General features: G+C 44.3%; 1 protein-coding gene across 2 annotated transcripts in view; it reads left to right on the forward strand.

Moving 5' to 3' along the window:
• Nucleotides 1-19268, forward strand: part of ARSB (arylsulfatase B) — a 266796-nt gene extending 247528 nt beyond the window's left edge. For both annotated transcript variants that reach the window (XM_066381697.1, XM_066381698.1), the window contains 2 exons: nt 15904-16026; nt 16735-19268. In XM_066381697.1, the coding sequence (XP_066237794.1) occupies nt 15904-16026; nt 16735-17076 (465 nt within the window). In that variant the 3' untranslated portion in view covers nt 17077-19268. The remainder of the gene's footprint in view (nt 1-15903; nt 16027-16734) is intronic.
• Nucleotides 19269-21107: the final 1839 nt, after the last annotated feature.

Consider the following 21107-nt stretch of genomic DNA (forward strand, 5'->3'; position numbering starts at 1 on the left):
AGGCCACCTGACAAGCAGAGCTTGGTGTGTCCAAAGTGTTAATCCTAATCCGGAGGGACCCGAAACATTGAAGACACAAAGTCCGACGATTACACACCAAAGCTTTATTGTCTAGCTTGGCCAAGCGGCGGCAACTCCGACAGTGGTCTGAGGGAGAGCGCGCCGGCCCTCTGTTCTACTTAGTTTTTATAGTTTTGTATGTGGGAAGTACAGAAGCAAAAATTGTAATTAGGAGCCCTTACCACTATTGGTTATAGTCATATGTCCCTTAACATGATAGGACCATGTTCAATTTGCAAGCCATACATCCTTTTGGAGAAAACAAAATTTACAAATCAACACATTGGTAGAAAGATGTCTCTTTATGTATTAAAAGGCTTTCCTATATTATCTAGTGTTTATCTGCTATCTCTCTGTCTAGAGTCACACGTGTTAACCACACGCATTTATATAGGAGAGGTAGTTTCGGTGGGGACAAATGCCCGCAGATGGCTCATTGCTATAAGAAAAGGTTTATTTTGGCTTTTCTCTCCCTGCACCTGGCTAGCCATTCACCCCTTTCCCCACAGGTGTGGTGGAATGTCTGGGAATCCATGTTTTCCTCCCCTTTGCATTTATAATACAATGCCAATCACACAGTACAGAGACTATTTTCACAATTTCTCTGCACACCTTAACCCAAATTAATAAAATGTTCTCCAAGCCTCTTAAAATATTAATATTAATTCTGTAGTTTTTGGTACTTTACAACACCTGCGGGTGAAGTGGTGCAGGGGCTCCTCACAAAGGACTGAAAGAAATTAGTGTGGTTGGACATACTAGGTGAGAGGAATGGCCTGAGATGAGATGGAGGAGGGGTGGATCCATTAAGGTAATTAAGGAAACACTGGCTGCTGGAACAAACCAAAGCCATGTAATCTTCCAAACAATACAGACATTTTTCATGCACAGAAAGTACAAAATGGGTGCTCCTGAGCAATGGACAGCTCTCATCCAAGCAGTGTTTTAGGGACTCCAGCTTCTTCCAGCTTGTGGCTGTGCCATATTTAACAAGCTGCCAACGCTGGCTGCTTGTCCACATGGAAGTGTGTGCACAGGAGGGTTTCCGGGCCGACCATCTGGGAGTTGTGCTCCCACTTTGTTCACATTCCACTGGCATGTTCCTCACAGAACGCGGTGGGACTGCAGTCTCAGGAAGGAGACAGAGCAGGTGACACAGGCCCCGTGGGCCGTGTTGCAGTGTGGACTTCATTCCTGTGCACTGAGGAGAGGGGAGTGGAAGGCGCCTGCGGTAAATCCGTCATCACATCGAAGCCTGTGTGTTCGAGTGCTCATGTCACACACTGTGTCTACTCCTAATTCATCATCACCCTTAGAGAGCACCATCTCCCCTCAGCATTTTCTCTTCTTTCAGTGCTGTCATTCATTTCAGACTGCATAGTCCTTTTTCACATGTGGGGACCTGTGACCTAGCTAGCCAGAAATGGAAACACAACAAATAAAGTTTTATCTTAATGTGCATAACAGTGTAACGCAGTACAAGCTGGAGCTTGATTTCTGAACTCCACATGTACAATGCATTGATCCAAATGCTTTTTGTCTATTGCACATGATTTGTAAATGCTGTGTGCAGTACAAAAGGTTGTTCAGACAAGCCTACAAGTTTCAAAGATATCTAAGACAACCTGAATAGCATTTTCACCAGTAATACAGGCTGATAAGTGGCAATCACCCTGAGCATAAGTGAATTAGACTAACATCATTGAGTCTATAATGATGGTGTATATAATATTCACACAGTGTCAGGATGGTTAACTCTTTCATGGAGCAGCATGAAATTACTGATTGACCAGCACCAGTCTGTGAACTGGCAGTTGAAAAACACTGATCTAGACTTTCCTTCTACCTCCCAGGCCTGGGCCGTTTCAGTACTCACCGAACAAGGTTCATTAATTGGTTTCTTCCTACTCTGCTGCAGAATGCCAGTTTACACATTGGCATTGTGAAATTTCCTCTCCCAGTGACAGTTCCTTCTGACTGCAGTATTTTCACAGTACTAAGTCATCTGGGAAGCTTAATAATCACATCGTAGTGAGCATGCAGATGAATCTTTCTGAAAAGTGCTAAAAAAAAATGCTGCTGGTTTCTAGTTACCTACTGAGAAAAGTTCTAACTTACACAGTTGGAGGTAACCGATTTGACCAATCCTTTCCCAACTGTCCTTACCCTGCCCCCCTCTCGCCAGCCAGGGTGCCCAGCTGTCCTCCAGTGTCAGAACAGGCTTGGCAGACCCCTGCCTCATACTGTTCCCCTCTGTCCCTGACGTCTTCCTGCCCTTGCCTCTCTGAATTCTGCAGATCCTTCAGTCCCACCCTCACCTCAAGTCTCACCTTCTCTGGAAAGCCTGCCTTGACCCAACAACCAGAAATCAGCTTTCTGTCACTGGAGCTCTGTATCACTCCCCAAAGTTCTTTGCACAGTGGCTTGCAAATCTAAGCACTCAAGTAATATTTAAATTCTTTAAATTGCCTTACTGCTCCTTTGGCATTTGTCATATGTTACCTTTTTTATTTTCTTTTTTTACATTATATCCTTCCAATTTATTCTAAACTTTGTGAGTAGAGATACTTTTCCTGCATTTAAAACCTGGCACATCTACCCCCCCCCCCAAAAAAAAAAATCAGTTGATGCTTTTCTACATTTGATCTTAGCCAAAAGGCTGAGAAGCAATTAATTGATGCTTTTCTATAATTCTGGTGACACCTTGCACAGTTCCTTCAACAAAGCAGATGTTCAAAACATTCCTGTTGATATCTTTTTGCTCTTTTAATGTATGATTCCTTATAAAATACAAAGCCTTAGTCAGTTAAGGGGGGGGGCATGCTTTTGCTGGCATTTCCAGCCCCAAAGAGAGACCTTTGGGCAAAACACTTTGTCCAAAGTGCCTCTCTAGCCCTCTGTAGAGAACTTTATACTCTGCTTCTTCTCCTCATTCCAGAGGCCAACTCTGGGTTTGTCCTGGAGTGTTTCGTTATAAATACTCCCACTCTCCTATTTACAATGTCCCTTCCCCTCCCCCTCCCCCCTCCCAAAAAGGTTACAAGGGGTAAGGGTATTGTGCAGGAGGGGGGTCCTATCTTTTAAATTTTCCATGTTATCAAAATTTTTCATATGGCGAGCTGTTCTAGAGCCAGGAGAGCATCAGAGCAAAGAACTATATTTTCAGAATTGACCCTGGCTCTGAGGGGATTTGACTGCCTAAACCTCTGTAGAGTATCACCCTCAAGTAACATGAGCCCCTGGCATGATAGTGGGTACTCCCCTACACCTCCTAATCTGCCGGAGGATTCTTCACATTCTTATTTGAGTCAGATGGAAAATTCAGTTCTGTTTTTTTTCCCCCAAGCTTAATTGGTTTTTCATATGCAGGTCTCAGAAGTGGGATTTATCTGTACATATCATCCCCTAATGTGAAAGCTAACAATACTATGAGGAGAAAGAGGAGAGGTGGGTAGTGATAGTTGAATTCAGTAGAGTTGAGTTCCTCCCACCTACTTTGAGTTTCAGAACAATAGCAGCATGGTAGGGAGAGACTGTCTCTCCAGACTGGTGTCTCTCCAGACTGGTGTGTCTCCAGACTGGTGTCTCTCCAGACTGGTGTGTCTCTCCAGACTGGTGTGTCTCTCCAGACTGGTATCTCTCCAGACTGGTGTGTCTCCAGACTGGTGTCTCTCCAGACTGGGGTGTCTCTCCAGACTGGTGTGTCTCTCCAGACTGGTGTGTCTCCAGACTGGTGTGTCTCCAGACTGGTGTCTCTCCAGACTGGGGTGTCTCTCCAGACTGGTGTGTCTCTCCAGACTGGTGTGTCTCCAGACTGGTGTCTCTCCAGACTGGTGTGTCTCCAGACTGGTGTGTCTCTCCAGACTGGTGTCTCTCCAGACTGGTGTCTCTCCAGACTGGTGTGTCTCTCCAGACTGGTGTCTCTCCAGACTGGTGTCTCTCCAGACTGGGGTGTCTCTCCAGACTGGTGTCTCTCCAGACTGGGGTGTCTCTCCAGACTGGGGTGTCTCCAGACTGGGGTGTCTCTCCAGACTGGGGTGTCTCCAGACTGGGGTGTCTCTCCAGACTGGGGTGTCTCCAGACTGGGGTGTCTCCAGACTGGTGTCTCTCCAGACTGGTGTGTCTCTCCAGACTGGTGTCTCTCCAGACTGGGGTGTCTCTCCAGACTGGGGTATCTCTCCAGACTGGGGTATCTCCAGACTGGGGTGTCTCTCCAGACTGGGGTGTCTCCAGACTGGGGTGTCTCTCCAGACTGGTGTCTCTCCAGACTGGTGTGTCTCTCCAGACTGGTGTCTCTCCAGACTGGGGTGTCTCTCCAGACTGGGGTATCTCTCCAGACTGGGGTATCTCTCCAGACTGGTGTCTCTCCAGACTGGTATCTCTCCAGACTGGGGTGTCTCTCCAGACTGGTATCTCTCCAGACTGGGGTGTCTCTCCAGACTGGGGTGTGTCTCCAGATTGGTGTGTCTCCAGACTGGGGTGTCTCTCCAGATTGGTGTGTCTCCAGACTGGGGTGTCTCTCCAGATTGGTGTGTCTCCAGATTGGTGTGTCTCCAGACTGGTGTCTCTCCAGACTGGGGTGTCTCTCCAGACTGGGGTATCTCTCCAGACTGGTGTCTCTCCAGACTGGGGTGTCTCTCCAGATTGGTGTGTCTCCAGACTGGTGTCTCTCCAGACTGGGGTGTCTCTCCAGACTGAGATAGCCAGCACAGGTTCAGATTCTGCCGCTCCTGTGAGTCATCTCATGAGTGTGTGTGAGGTGCCCAACTGCCACAACCAACATTCTTAGGAAGCATGTCTGGGGTGCATGTGACAAATAACAGGGTTTTTAGGGAAAGTACTGAGGCTTCAGCAATCTCAGGCTGGCTCCATCATCAAGCTGCCAAATTCGAATCAGTTTCTATTAATTCATGAACATTTAAGGCAGATAGCCTGCAACCAAACTTTTCAAGTTGATCTGAAGAATTGGTGGCACCTCTTTGAAGACACCGTCTTTTCTTACTGCCTCAGATGTGCTTGCTGTTTTCCTTGGAAAGAGAGACTATGTTCTGAATTCTGGGTCACATGAGACCCTGATAGGCTCAAAATATAAAACATCCTTAGTTTCAGCTGAGCTGCTGCCAGGAACTAGAGTCGGCTAGAAAGAGTTTGTCTCAAATGTTTACTTTCCTGCCTCTGGCAAACAGCATCTAGTGGCCCTCCTTCCAGTGATCATAGGGTTTGAGTAACACACCGGGGTTTAGGCCGTGGAGAATCAGTGCTGCAGAGGGCTATGCCTGGAAGAGCGCCAGACAGCTTTAGTTTTCTGCTCTGTAACTATGGCCACTGCTTCCCCCGCGTGAGCTCCCAGGGTCTGGAAAGACAAAGGACAGCACCACCAAACTGGCAAGAGAGGCCAGGCCCACTGACAGCCATTGTGGGCAGGGCCCCCTTTCCAAATTAAGTATTAAATTAACATTATTTCATCCTTATTCAAAAATGTGCTCAGAGCCTAGACACATCTTTCCTGCACACGAGAATATAAGCTGTGCAACACAGGAAGAGTGCGGCCTGCAGTGCGGCACTTTGGACCTGGGGCTTTGTGCAAGTTGGGGGTTTGCTAAACGCCATGTTGCGGAGCAGGGCAGTGCGTCTTCTTTCATCCCTAGCCAGAGAACAGACGGCTCAGCCTGGTTCTTGCTCATCATCTTAATCACAGGCTAAAGATGAATATTTTTGGTTAGTTTCCCATATATATATATATGGGAAACACACAGTATCTGTTTATAGCAGTTTGCTGACGGACTCTACCAATTACTTGAAAAGCTTGTATTTAGGGAGAGACAAACTGAACATGTGAATTCAGAGGACAGTTGTAGTTCTGCACGAGAGGAGCCCGCGGTGGGACAGGATCGGAATGGAGACGTGGTTGGCACACGAACAGTGTGTCAGAACTGGAAATGATCATCTGTTTCCACTTTAATTGGAGGATGATTAGAGAAAATACACACTCCTCTGTCTTTGTTATTGAAAGCTCATTGGGCCCCTCGTCATGTTTATTATGGGCATTATATGCAACAAGCCCAGTGAAATTGCTGTCTCCACAATTATCAGTGGTGTTCTAGTTGCCAAACCCAGGGCTCTCCTTCCCTGCTTTCTTGCACTCTTCCTCTTTTGGATGGCAGCCTTTTCTCCATGGAATATTTCCTGTGGCTTCTGAAGCATTCTTCTAGTCTGACTCTCTCTTGGTCTTTGGGAGGCTCCTTCTCCCGTTTGCCTTTCAAATGTCAGTCTCTGCAGAGTTCCACCCTCTGCCCTTTCTCGTCTCAATTTATATGTTTTTACGACTTGAACTACAACAGGAGGATGTGGAGACGAGGCTTCCAGCTTGGGGGCTCAGGATGTGCCAGTGCACGTGGTACATCAGAGAGAAGCTCCTGTGGGAGCTGTCTGTGGGCAGTGAGACAGACAGGACTTCCCTTCCTCCCGCCCCTACCACTGTCCTGGGCACAGGGCTGAAAGAAGGCAGGGTGGCTCATGAGGGAAACAGATATGGTGGAGCCAGGGAGTATGTACCCTATGGAAAGGAGGAAGTTTCCACAGAGAGAAGAAATATTCAAAAAGAGAGACACTCACCACTCCCTGGATCATTTTTGTCACTTTCTTTACCGGTCACATTCATCCTGTCCCTTAGGGCCCAAATCAGTGAGCCCGCTTCCTGGACCCCCCCCCTCCCCACACACACACACACACACACATACTGTGCTTTTTATTCACTCAAAAATGTATTTTTCACTATTTTAGAACTTATAATATTTTAACAAAATTATTTTATCAGCGGCTGGACTCTGGTATATTCATTTTGAAGATTAAATATATGGTACCTAAAATGATCAACAAAATATTTGTTTAATAGCAAATGAATGAGTAATATAAAGTAGAATATTTATTTAAAATTTAATTTGAACCAAAGTGTAAGAAGACCTCTCATCAACCCATTTCAGATATAATTGGATTAATTTACCAGCATAGTCATGACTTGAGGGCTCACTGAATCCTTGGTTTTTTACTGCTCAATTGACACTACTGGCTAATGCCAGACATTAACCGACTGTGGAAGTTCCGTGGAACATAGGCACATTCTCTGAATACTTACCATGCACACAGCTCAGTAATGATTGACATTTGCACTCCGTCTAGGCTGAGCAGGCCTCTTTTTCACTAGGACTCTTACAGTGTCAACTCTGGGCGGAGTGAAGAGATGTCAGAGAAACTGACTTTGTAAACTGAAAGTCGTAAACTTAGATTCATTTGAAATATGTTATGTGGATTGCATGTATAAAAGTTATGAGCATTTTGATTTTTCCCTCGTAGGTAATAAATTCCATCTGTAATATTCCTCCTCACCTTTTTCTGATTAGCTTTATGTCTGGCATATTTTTCTCCATATTCCTGTTTCGTGTTGTGAGGATTTCGCCAAGAGGAGACAGGATTCTAAATAAGCAGAGTGGATATAACAGAAAACTTGCAGGAATCAGGTTTGAGTCCAGAAATAAGGGGCAGGATGAATTTAGGGGGGAATTATTAATGGTGGTCAGGCCTCCCTATTTTCCCCTCCTCCGGAGTTTATGCCCGCAGAGTTGTACAGGGCCCAAGGGGTGGGTGTAGCCCTGATGGACAAAGGGCACATGGGCCACTGTAACCCAGACCATAAACCAGCTCTACCTCCCCCAATGCTGACACACTCCCCTGGCCTGCAGGCCCCTCGCTCACCACACCCGCGCCCATGTGGGTGCCTCCAGTGGAGTGTGCTGGCCACTGTCACCATGAGATCCATGGAGCCTGAGGCGTCCTTTGGGGACTGCCAACAGTGAACCAAGGTGGGTGTTGGCCTGCTCTGTTCTTCCCTGTTTTGGATGGGCAGTTGCTTAAAGCCTGTTTTCAGGGAGGAGCTATGGCAAGACCATCACAAGTATAACCTGCTGCTGCTAACAGTGGTGACTTCAGATCACTGAAGGTTATGGAAGGCCAAGCAGCTCACGTGGGGCCAGGCAAGAGCTCAGGGCTGAGCTCCACTGGGCTCAGGGAGACAGAGTCAAGGATGAAGGTGACTTGGGTGGGGCAGTCAGGCAATCCCAATGTACAACCAAAACTGAAAATCCCGATTCTATTTTACTCTATTTTCACAATTTTGGTCAGACCTCTGGTTTAGCATACAGAATTTAGGTGGTATTGCTGCATTTTTTTCCACATTATTTCTTTATTCATTTATTTTTAAACCATTTTCTTAAGGTATGATTGATATACAAAGAGCTGTACATATTTAATGTATCCAACTTAATGATTTTTGAGATATACATCCATGAAGCTGTTATGACAGTCTATGCCATAAACATACCCATCACCTCTGAGAGTTTCCTCCCACCCCTTTACTTACTTTGTGTGTGTATGTGTGATAAGAACACTTAACCAGTTTTTAAGTACGTGATGCAGCATTGATGCTACAGTATTAACTATGGGCACTACTGGGCTGGATGGTGGATTTCTGGGGCTTCTCTGTCTTGCATAACCACAATGTTGTACCCATTGACTAATCCCTCCACGTTCTCTCATCCCCGCTAACCCATAACTTTTTTATAATACCTTATTTCCTTGGTAGCTGGTTCAGATCTCATGATCATCACATAGCTGGACTGTTGATCACACCTTGATTTTGAGGGCTATCAATCGAAGGCCATTGATTTGACCAAAATGGAAATGATTGATTTCAGTTGGTCAATCAGTTTTGTCTGTGTGCCCAGTCCTATGGCAGCTGCTGTGGGAATTCAAGAGGCCTGTGCCCAGGATCCATGTGCCTGCAGTGCACAGCCTGCTCACCGCCGTGGGGTTGCATTCCATCCTCACAGTCATCCTGTGAGGGCGGCATTATTGCTATCCCCATTTTAATTACAAGGAAACAGGGGTTCAGAGTGGTTAAATAACTTAAGATAATAGAGAGAGATTATTCTAAAAGCTACTAAAATGCACCATGGTTTCTCTGAGCTCCTTTCCAGAACTAGAGTCACAACATAGGGAATGCTGCTGCTAATTTTCAACAGTTCTGTAAGCCCCAGCTTTCCTGCCTGGAGGGCATTACATATGGCTAGTGGGAGCTTTTTTCATCTCTGAAAATTTAGCAGAGAGGGTCAGCGAAGCTTCAGCTCAGTGTGTGTGTGAGGGGGTTCTGGCCAGTGGTTTTTCGGGTACTATTTTCAAAGAAATATCTTTTATTTTTAGATTTAGAATGATTTCAAACACAAGAATTCAAGACAACAGTGAACACGTTTACCTCTGAATATGCAAATCCTGACCACACAGCAAGATGAGAGGCATCCCTGGCCAAGCCCACAGTTCTGGGGACATGTAAAGCCATGGGCAGACTGGAGATTTGATCCGCATGTGCCTAAGTGCGCCCAGCCAGATGTAGCCCAGATGCACTATGATGCGGGGGGGGGGGGGGGGGGGGGGGGGATGTGGGGGCAGTGTGCGTTGGGGCTCAGACTATCCGGCATAATAAGGATCGTTCTGACTTGAACTCAATTTGAATTTGGAATCCTTTCAACTTTTCTTTGATTGGGCCATGAAGAAATGGTCCACCAATCAAATGTTTAGAGTAAATAAACTCAGGCATATTGGCTCACGTAGTAAGCTAACAATCTACTTTCAAGAACTTTTAAGTACAGAAGTTGAAGGTAGTTGTGCTAATTAAACCTAAGTCTTAACCTGTTCATTAAAATATATATGTGACAGGATTCTATATTAGGAAATACCTCAACAATCAAATGTCTGGAAAAAATGGAGGGTTTTCTTCCCTTTGCCCGAGTAAGCTTTGCTATATGTCAAATGGCATGTGCGGTTAAAGTGTGAAGATGGCGTTATACTAGCAGGAAGAATAAAATGGTCATTAGAGGTAGAATAAAATTTTTAACTGATCTTTGTAAATTATAAAAGTGATCAAAAACAGAGATTGCTTGACAGTTGGTGATGCAGTGGATAGAGAATCAACCTGGAAGGCTGAGACCCCCAGTTTGAAACCCTGAAGTTGCCAGTTTGAGCACAGGATTATTGACATGGTCCCAAGGTTACTGGCTTGACCCCAAAGGTCTCTGGCTTGAAGCCCAAGGTCACTGGTTTGAGCAAGGAGTCACTAGCTTGGCTTGAGGCCCCCAGTCAAGGCATGTATGAGAAACAGTCAATGAACAACTAAAGTGAAGCAACTACAATTTGATGCTTCTCATCTCTCTTCTCCCTCTCTCTTTCTTCCTATCTCTCTCTCTAATCAATAAAAAAATTTTAATGTTGATAAGTCTTACATTATACCAAACACTATGCTAAGTACTATATGTGCCTTATCTCACTTGCTATTGTTATACTACTTTTATAGATAGTAAACTGAGACATGGGAAGTTAAGAAAGTTGCCCAAGATTATGCAACTGGTAAAAATAATATTTATTGCACACTTATTATGTGCTGGGCATAGTGCTAATACAACAGATAATATCTAATCTATTGTGAAATAGATATTATCCTCATTTTACACATGAGGAAACCCAGGCCTGGGAGGTCAACTAACACGTAGTTCACACAGCCAGTGAGTGAGAGAGCTGAGGTTCAAACCCAAGCAAGCTGGCTCCAAAAATGCGTGCTCTGTACTGCTGAGTGCTTGGCCTGGGGACAGGGGGAGGCAGGCCCTCACTTCAACCCCACAGCCCTGTCCTCGTTACCATCCCTATCAGTGCCTTCCTTTCTCAGTGCATTCTCCAGCTATGGAGAATTCTACTTGAGCAAGATTCCAGACGGGAAAAGACTGAGACCTCTGTTCACCTCAGCACTGGGACTGAGGACTGCTCCCCACACTGCCTAGTTTTCTCTAGGCATGAAAAGTTTGTTTTCTACGAAGCTATCTCGTTATTTGCAAGTCAGCTAGCATTTTTATTTTATTTAAGCTTTGTGTAGTTGAACGTCTCAAGGATTAAACACCAAAATGAAAACAGATGCTAATAAATTTAGGGTAATTTTAACTTTCCTGTTCATAAGTTTTCTTGTGTTTTTCCAACATGTGTACAAGAAATATATAAATTACATAGAAAAATTGATGTATTTTATAAAACACAAACTAGTTTCCAAAGAGTCGTGAGGATGAACTGTGCCGCCATGAAATGCTCAGACAGGAGGAGCTCAGATGGACCCTCGGGCACGTCTCAGTCCCTTCCCCATTTGGTGATCCCATCACCATCACTAGTTAGTGTCTTTCAAATGTTAGCCACAGACTCTTTCTTCAAAAAAAATGTAGAGAAGTGCAATGTATTCTGCAAATACTACAGATTCTTCCTTAAGGGTTAAACTGTGCTGATTGAAGTGGAGATGGGAAACCGGGACCCTTCCCCCACTAACTTACCATCCCATCTAGAGACAACTCCAGGTGCGTCTGGGACCCCTTCTGGCTTTGAGGAACACAGTTCTCCACTGAAACCATCACTCTAGCTCACGCTGGACATTTGAACACAGAGATAAGGAGCTCTATAAGTATACTCAATGTTATGTAAGATAGTGGTTTCCTCCATTTGCCCTAAAATATTCTTCTGGTCTCCTTTGTCACGTCCAAAACCAATACAATCGACTGGTCCATCTTATAACTGAGTGGTTGTATCTAGCCTTACTATCATAGAGTTGGCTTTTAGCTCAGAAGAAAAAGAGAAAGATTTGTTTATGCTTTTCTGAACTCCCTACTTTCTTCCCAAAGGTTAATAAATCTAGTTCCCTTTTTTCCATTCATCAAGCTGATGGATGGGATATTTAGTATTTGTGATTCATGGTCTGAAACTCTCTGCTCTCTTGACCTCTGTGATACCCTGTTCAACTGTTTTTCTTCCTCATATTATTTTTTTTTCTCTGCCTCACTGGCTAACAGTATTTTTGACACTTAGTGCTCTGTCTCTGGGCTACTGACTTCTTCTTGCATCACTCTTCAGATACCTAATCCATCTCCAGGGTCCAGTGATCACTGCATTGCAGATGGTGCTTGAGTCAGTGTGCTTCAGTCTCTTATACAGGTCCTGTGTTTTAGCTGCAATATGTAGTGGCTGTTTCTACCTTGAGCTCATATTAACCCTTTAAAGTCGGTGTGCCTAACTCCAGAATCATGTCGTCACCACTGTTTCTGCCCCAATATCTCTATTCTGCCAACAGCAACCCTGTTCTTCTAATCACCGAACTTGAAGCCTAGATTTTTGCATTCAAAATTCTCTTAGATGTCTCTGTGCTAATCACATTATGTCACAGAATTTCAGAACAAAAAGCCTTCTTACCGCACAGTTGTTAATCCATAAATATTCCTTAAATCTGGATCTAGTCTAACTCTGAAAGAAATTCTAAAATTTTGTTAACATTCTAAGAAATCTCTGCCTCCTATCTCTCATCTTGATGATCTATCTCATACCCTGTCAATTTAATAATGAAAACACCAATTGAAATCAGGATAGCAGTTGAGGAGAGGAGGGTAGTAACTGGAGGCTGCTGATGTGGGTTTCTGAAGTCCTGGTAATGTTTCCTTTCATGAGTGGGCTGGTGTTTCCAAGGGAGAATCCACTCTTTACCAAGTATGATTTGTGCCTGTTTCTCTATGAGTGTTATCTAAAAATGTTTTAAAGTAGCCTTTGGATTGACAAAGAAAAAGAAAGGTAGTAATGTTCATCAAATGATTTTTTTTAAAGCTATAGATCCTCTCTAAAATTTTTAGATGGGCAGAAAATTTCAATTCTGAAAGTATCAGTAGAGGATGTGAACAAATAGGGACACTGCTGGTAGGAGGGCCAGTCAGTACCTGTGGCAAAGTTGGAAATGTGTGCACCTTGCACCTGGACAGTTCTGCTGCCAGACACGTGTACAGAGGAGTTCTGCACGTGGGCACAGGTGCTGTGGGCACGTGTTCATTGCAGGATGGCTCATAATAGGACAAGCTAAAAGTAAAAGCAGAGCAACCTAAAAGCCCACCAACAGGATAAATGAAATGTGGTTTTTATATAGTGAAATATTAAGCGGTTAAATATATATACACTTTAATCACAGAGCTCTAAAAATATCATGGAGGAAAAACAAATGTAGAATATGTATTGTATGACACACATTTTTAAAGTATAATACAGTACTATATATTATTCCTTGACACAGATATGTGTGTGAGTGTGTGTGTCAGTGTATTTTTAAACAGCTGAAGGAAATGCTATACACCAAAATCTTGAAGGAATAGCCTCTGGGGAACTGGATGAAGAGACTGGGAATGAGGATGGGGACAAAGACTGTCGCTTCATCTTCATGGCCCTGTTTCTTTAATTAAAAAAAAAAACACAGCAAATATGGCAAAACGTTAACATCTGTTCATTCTGGGTGACAGCTCGCGGTTATATTATTTCTTCTGAAGATGAAAAATATAATTGAGATAACAGTATCTTTCATCACTTAGTCTTATTTATTGTTTGGGTATTATATGTTCCTGTCTGTTTTAAGGAAAAATGTATATAAGTATAGCTAAGATAGCTAAATTTCTTTTTCTTCATGTTCACAAAGCAGACTTGTTTTATTTAACATTCATACAGACTTGTGAAGAGTAAGTCCTGGGGCTCACAGTTCTACTAGTCTGTGTAGTAAGGGCGCACTTTCTGTAATAGACATCTTCAGGCACCCTCATCACTAGAAGCACATTTTTGTGTTTTTTTTTATTTGTTTTTCAATATTTTATTTATTAATTTTAGAAAGGGCAAGGGGGAGAGAGAGAGAAATATGTGGGGGGCAGGAGTGGGAAGCATCAACTCATAGTAGTTGCTTCCTGTATGTACCTTGACCCAGCAAGCCCAGGATTTCAAACCCACAACCTCAGTGTTACAGGTCAACATTCTATCCACTACACCACCACAGGTTAAGCTAGAAGCACCCTTTTGTATTGGAGCCAAAATAGCCACAAGAAAACAGAGAGATAAGAAGTCAACAAGCTTTCCTCTTTGGTGCGAGTGCCTTGTTGGTGGTGATTGTTAAGACCCACTGTCTGAAACCACCAGTGTTATTGGTTCAGTCTCCATTATGTCGTCAGGGCCATTTCCAGAAGACTGACAAAGAATGGGGCTTTCCCACACTGACAGTGCTTCCTGAATTTAACCCTGATTAGCACAGAAGTCTTCCTGCTCTGGCAAGGAGGAGGGTGCTCTCCTCAAGTCCTACATAACAGGATGGTGGATGGAGGACCGACCAGCATGGTGACATGTGCACTTTTGCAGACACATCCCAAACTGTGGCTATTATTGGGTGGGTAGTCTGTGCCTTTCAAAGTGCACCCAAGGTGATTGCTGTGACCATGTTTGAAAAGTTAACAGATAAATTTGAATTTAAAGCAAACTAAATATTATACAGTTGTGCCCTAAGTTGAGGCTTTTAAACATAGATGGGTAGATGTGAACTGGGGGACCTCCCCCCATACCTTGCCCTCCAGGGTCTTTAGTTCAACCACAGTAGAACTAAAGTCACTCTGGACCTTACTCCTCCTCCCAAAAAACAGGCGAAGGAGGGAGTTACCCAAAAGAAGGAACTAAGCTTAAGCTTGCTTAGGTCAGACCCTTTTGTCTGTCGAATTGTGGGGCAGCGGGTGTCCAGAATATGTGGCATCCCTGTGGCTGCTGGGAGCTGTGTGTCTAAGGGAGCCTGCTGGGTGTCCAGAATATGTGGCATCCCTGTGGCTGCTGGGAGCTGTGTGTCTAAGGGAGCCTGCTGGGTGTCCAGAATATGCGGCATCCGTGTGGCTGCTAGGAGCTGTGTGTCTAAGGGAGCCTGCTGGGTGTCCAGAATATGTGGCATCCCTGTGGCTGCTGGGAGCTGTGTGTCTAAGGGAGCCTGCTGGGTGCCCAGAATATGTGGCATCCCTGTGGCTGCTGGGAGCTGTGTGTCTAAGGGAGCCTGCTGGGTGTCCAGCAAAGCTAATGGGGGGGGGGGGGTCTTGCTAAGTCAAGGGTCAGTTATTAGCAAGGCCTGTGTGTCACAGATCTGAAACTATGTTTTCTCCAATCATGTTTATCAGTAACAAAAGCAATATTTAGCTTCATCTGCCTGGCCTCTACTTTTCAATTTGCTGCAAACTCAAAAGGGGAAGAGGCAGTTGGTATTAATTGCTCTCCTCAAAAACCCAATTGATCAACTAATAAGACCTCAAGGTGATAAATTAACATAACCCTTGATACCAGCCAATAATTTGTATACCAAATCTATCCCTACACCCATAATTATTCTGTCTGGATGGTTAACTGAGCACTACTCAATTAATTTAAATTCCATACCTGTGGTTTAAAATATATGTGTGTGTGTGTGTGTGCTATTATTGCAGCATGCTTAACCTATCATAGCTTGAGATAGACTTCATTAAAATGTACATTTTATAGTGTATTGTCCACATAGGTAAACTACACTCAGAAAGTGTGTTTATTTGGTTCAACTATGTAATACCAAAAGCAAAACACATAAAACAACTCCCCCATACTGTAACAGAACACTGTTCTGCATATGGCCAGCTGTGCGTTGGCAGAACATAGTGATTTTAAGGATGAATCAGTATTCTAATCTCTTTGGGATTTCCTTTACATTTTTGGTGGTCTGTGACTGATGTTCGGTGTAACTATGGCTCTGTTTATACTTAATAGAAGCTTCATTTCTATGGCAGGATACACATTTACACCCCAGAGTTGAATAAAAGCTACTGTTCTACAAGAAGGAAATAAAATGTTGATTCATAACAACACATTCCAATAGCAGTGATCTAATTCTCCCAAACTATTTCTCTACAGGTCCTGGGAATAGCACAGCTCCAGCAAAGGATGGCTCTTCTCTTCCAGAGTATTCCGCCTTCAACACATCTGTCCATGCTGCAATTAGACATAGAAACTGGAAACTCCTCACAGGCTACCCAGGTAGATGGCTCAACACTTCCCAGAATGTAATAACTGCCTTTTGCACAGCCTTACTCTGGGGCTGCTGAAGGAGACAGTTCCGTGAGAAGGGGCAATGAGTGGTGTGACCCCACCCCCGGAAACTTAAGAATTAACTGTAGGAAGAGTAGAAGGAAGAAATGTCACTCTAATGCTTCATGGAAAATAAGGATTTCAGATACGTGTGGCTCTCAAGCACAACAAAGAGAATCCCTGAAAGCTACCATCGCAACCAGTGGTGCAGGGGGAGAGGGCCGCTTCCCTTGGCACAGGCCCTGAAAGTGACATCTGTTAAAGACTTTTTTAATGTTGTGTGTGGCGTGATGGTTAAGGCTGTGACACAATTAAGCAGTGTTTAGAATGAGGACATTCTTGGCAGTTGGGGCAAGACAATCCTGCATTGTTTGGTACTGCGCCATGTGTTACATTTTAGCATCCATGGCCTGTGACCACCAAATGCCAGTAACACTCCACCCAAGTCATGTGACAAATAAAACTCCAGTGGGGCATGTCTCATTACAGCACCAGAAGTCAGAGTCTTAGACAGAACTAGACACAGCATCAAGGGCCCATCTTTTTCATGTGTCTATGCCTACAACCCCACTCAGTTTTGTCTCCTGGGCTACCTCCTTGAAATTAGAATTTGCCTACTTTGTCTCTCTCCAGCAAACTGTTGTATTTCTTTGCCAGGCTGTGGCCACTGGTTCCCTCCACCGTCTCAATACACTGTTTCTGAGATACCTTCATTGGACCCACCGACCAAGACCCTCTGGCTCTTTGATATTGAGCGGGACCCAGAAGAAAGACATGACCTGTCCAGAGAATACCCCCATGTCGTCAAGCAGCTCCTTGCCCGTCTGCAGTTCTACCACAAACACTCAGTACCTGTGCACTTCCCACCGCAGGACCCTCGCTGTGATCCCCAGGGCACTGGGGCTTGGGGCCCTTGGATGTAGGATTTGCAGCAGCCTTGGGGGCGGGGCTAGAAAACCTTTCTGTTGCAGGTTAGACTTCAGACCTTTACTCATGTGACTTTTGTCTCATTTGTTCTCCCAACCTGGGTTCCCCTGGCCCTTCTGTTGTTCCTAACCACATTGGCAGGTCTAATTTCTAGCACATTTGAGAAACGCTTTTGCTGTCGCCTGAGGCATGTGACTAGAGGAGAGGTGCCTGGGCTCGTTCCCTTTCTCTGGAGCTGGGACAGCTGGGAACTCAGTTTGATAGGCCCTTATTGACTCCTAGAGGCCAGAGCAGCTGGCTCCTTTTGCCTCACAAGTCAGGTGTGAGATTTCCCTTTGCCAATAGCCAGCTTTTATTGGAATGACTCACATTTCTTGTAACAAATGAAGGGAGCAGATAATTGTTAATGGTCCTGTTGGTCAAGGGGACTCCCTGTCTGCAAGAGACCATGTTCGGACATTCCATGTGAACAGCCCGCCTTGGTCACCCCTCACGCACCTCATCACTCATCCCGTCACAGAGCATAACGCTCATTTCACAGCGAAGGTCTGTATGGCAATAAATATGCTTGCTCCTGGATTCTGGTTTTTACAATAAAGAACTGTGTTTTTATCCCCAAGTTTTCCCCCAGCCATTGCTCATTTTGTCTAGACTTCCTGCTACCCCCAGCTCCCCTGTGGTTTTTCCCTCCCCCTTCCTTATAACTCTGGCATCCTGCGCCTGAGAAGGCCGCTTTGCTTCACCACGCTGAGCACTACTGGTTTGTGGGACATTGAGCCCTGCCTTCCAATGCCCCTGACACCCAAGCAGAGCCCTGCCGAGAGAACATGGCCGGCTGGCTCTGTGAGCATGCTCATGGGGACAGAGAGGTCCAGGCTGCTGAGGACTTTTCTAGTTACATGGAGTTTATTATCATAATTGTGGCCCTGTCTCGTAGCATAGTAAGAGTTGCACAGCTCTTTCCCAGCAATGAGGAAAAAACCAGGAAAGGATAACATGGTTCTGAGATGATGGAAGTGGACAGTTTGTAAAAGGAAATGGCCAGCATCTCAGATACTGGGCCTTGGTAAAGCCACATTTCTCTTATTCTCTCTGTTTTACTGCTTTTATTGATGTTCTAAGATGGGGGGAAGAGGGTGAACAGTATGACCTGCCAGCCCTTTCTCAGTCTCACTAGTGTCCTGCTAACATGAATTGGTCCAGATTAGTGCCAAAGATTATCAGACTCAGAAGTGTATGCAAAAACTATATTCTTTTTTGTATTTGCTCTACTGTTTTCATTCACTGCTTATCACCAATGCCTGGTTCAGTGCCTGGGACATAGGAGGCACTCTATACACTTTTTAAAAAATTAATGAATGGACAAATAAGCAAATGAGAAAGTATACCATAAAAGGTGGTAGTCCAGTGAACTGAATACAGGGATTATATAAATACCTTCCAGTGGTTGCTTTTCTGTTCCCAAGCTGGCCTCCTTGAGTAGGAGCACAGTCTGCATATCTGGGCAGTCATAGGACATGACAGTCAAGTTGTGCTGTCCTCTGGGCGGGCGGCTGGAATACACCTACCAAAGTCACTCTTCTTCTGGCAAAACCCTCCGTCTGTCTACTCTTCGTAGGACACTAGAAACGAAAACCACTTCTATGATGGAGGTCCTGATATAGCCATCCTTCAATTCAATAGCTGTACTTTCTGGTTGCTACTAATATGGTTTGTATTACAATATGATGATTGGAAGGAATGGGTGCTAGAACTAATGATACCTGTTACCAACCTACGCCCCACTCGTGGGTTGGCCACTGGCCAACCAAAATGCTATTACCTCTCATTCCCAAGCCTGTGACAGACTTATAAACTAACTGAACCCAGATGTTCCTTCTGGAACCTTCTACTCCCAGGGCTGTGGGTGGCCATTAATACTGTAAGATAGGAAGCCATTCCTCAGTGATGCTTCTTGGCTCTCCCTGCTGTGCTGTCAGCAGCTGTCCCCAATTCTAGTTCCTTGATCACTCTGTACAATGTGATGTTCCACACTTAGTGGACTTAAGAGGAATTTTAAAGGCTAATTTTCTGTACAACTTTATCTGATATTTTATCCATAATAGAATGCATCTCATTAGATTATCTTTTTTCTGTACCAGAATGTGAACAGATTTATATGTGGTTATTAGAAGTATTAATGTTATTTCTTTCTGAATTTGTTTGCCTTTAAAGAAGGTTTTTATTTTCTTTATTTTTGTTTGTTACTTCACAATCGTTCCACGTGTGGGGAACAAAAAAATTAAATGCATAGAATGTGTCAGCAGAGAGTACATATATTGATCGACTTACGACCTATGCAACTTACAACCATTCGACTTTACGACCACAATCACTAGCCACGACTGCTCCGCTTCTGGTAGCGCAAGCGTTGCCCAGCTGGGCGTACAACAGTGCGGACCAGCTTCCGGAAGTACTACCATCTCCACGTGCACCATTTCAACTGTTATCCCAGACTCGGTACAACAATTTGTGTTTTGTGTCTTGGATATTTTTCATCAAACCCCTTCCAAGATGTCTACCAAGAGGAAATTGTCTTTGCAAATATTAAACCAGTTGTACTGGTAAGGCAGTGTTTTACTTAAGCCTGACAAATGTAAAAATAAGAAAATGGTATAGAGATGATACAAATGGCACAAAATGAACAAAGAAAATTATGATATATAACAATGAAAGAAAATTATGATAAAATATGACTTAAAGATTTTTATAACATCATTTCACAGTACTGTACTTATAGCCTACTCAACTTACGACCAAATCGTGTTACCACCAGGACCAGTCTGTCAGAACCAATCGTGGTCGTAAGTCGAGCACTAGCTATACAGGGTTTCCATTTGGACAAGGAGAAATTTATGGAAGTAGAGGTGATGGTTGCACAACATCATGAATGTACTTAATGCTTCTGAATTGCACACTTTAAACTGATTAAAATGATCAATTTTCCTGACTAGGTGGTGGCACAGTGGGTAGAGCGTCAGACTGGGATGCGGAGGACCCAGGTTTGAGACCCCGAGGTCGCCAACTTGAGCGCGGGCTCATCTGGTTTGAGCAAAAAGCTCACCAGCTTGGACCCAAGGTGACTGGCTCAAGCAAGGGGTTACTCAGTCTGCTGAAGGCTCGCAGTCAAGGCACATATGAGAAAGCAATCAATGAACAACTAAGGTGTCGCAACAAAAAACTGATGATTGATGCTTCTCATCTCTCTCCGTTCCTGTCTTTGTGTCCCTATCTATCCCTCTGAAAAAAATAAAATAAAATAAAATGATCAATTTTAAGTTATGTAGTTTTTATCGCAATTTTTAAAATGTGTTGGCTCATTTTTATTATCTTCCCAAATTACCTCTTAAACCTTAAAATATATTTTTTGGCTGAATAGCCATCATTTGTGTAGACTGGTTTGTTTTCAGGCTATTGAAAGACTAGCCTACTCACCTGTTTTCCTAGTGACCACCTTACCACTCACTGAGAGCACGTATGTTAAGTGGTGTTGGGGCACCTGCCACCTGTCTCCCACCTTTGTTCCATTGCCGTAGGAGCCACCCGCCTGATGGCACAGAGCAGAGGTGAGTGGTGATGTGGGCTGTCCTGGGCCTGCTTCAGAGCTTTGTGACTGTCAGGAGAGGCCATTTCATTCTCAAACTAATTCACCCAGGTAATTAATCATTGCACTTAAGGTAGTTTAATAACCTTTGTTATTCTTTTAACAATAGAGATATTATTGTATTTTAACAATAGAGATTTAACAATAGATATTTATGTAGCATTTTTTTTTTTGTATTTTTCTGAAGCTGGAAATGGGGAGAGACAGTCAGACAGACTCCCGCATGCGCCTGACTGGGATCCACCCAGCATGCCCACCAGGGGGCGACGCTCTGCCCACCAGGGGGCGATGCTCTGCCCCTTCGGGGCATCGCTCTGATGCGACCAGAGCCACTCTAGCGCCTGGGGCAGAAGCCAAGGAGCCAAGCCCAGCACCCGGGCCATCTTTGCTCCAATGGAGCCTCGGCTGTGGGAGGGAAAGAGACAGAGAGGAAGGTATGTAGCAATTTTTTAAAAACAGA

This window comes from Saccopteryx leptura, chromosome 4 (genome assembly GCF_036850995.1).
Source record: "Saccopteryx leptura isolate mSacLep1 chromosome 4, mSacLep1_pri_phased_curated, whole genome shotgun sequence".
NCBI lineage: Eukaryota > Metazoa > Chordata > Mammalia > Chiroptera > Emballonuridae > Saccopteryx > Saccopteryx leptura.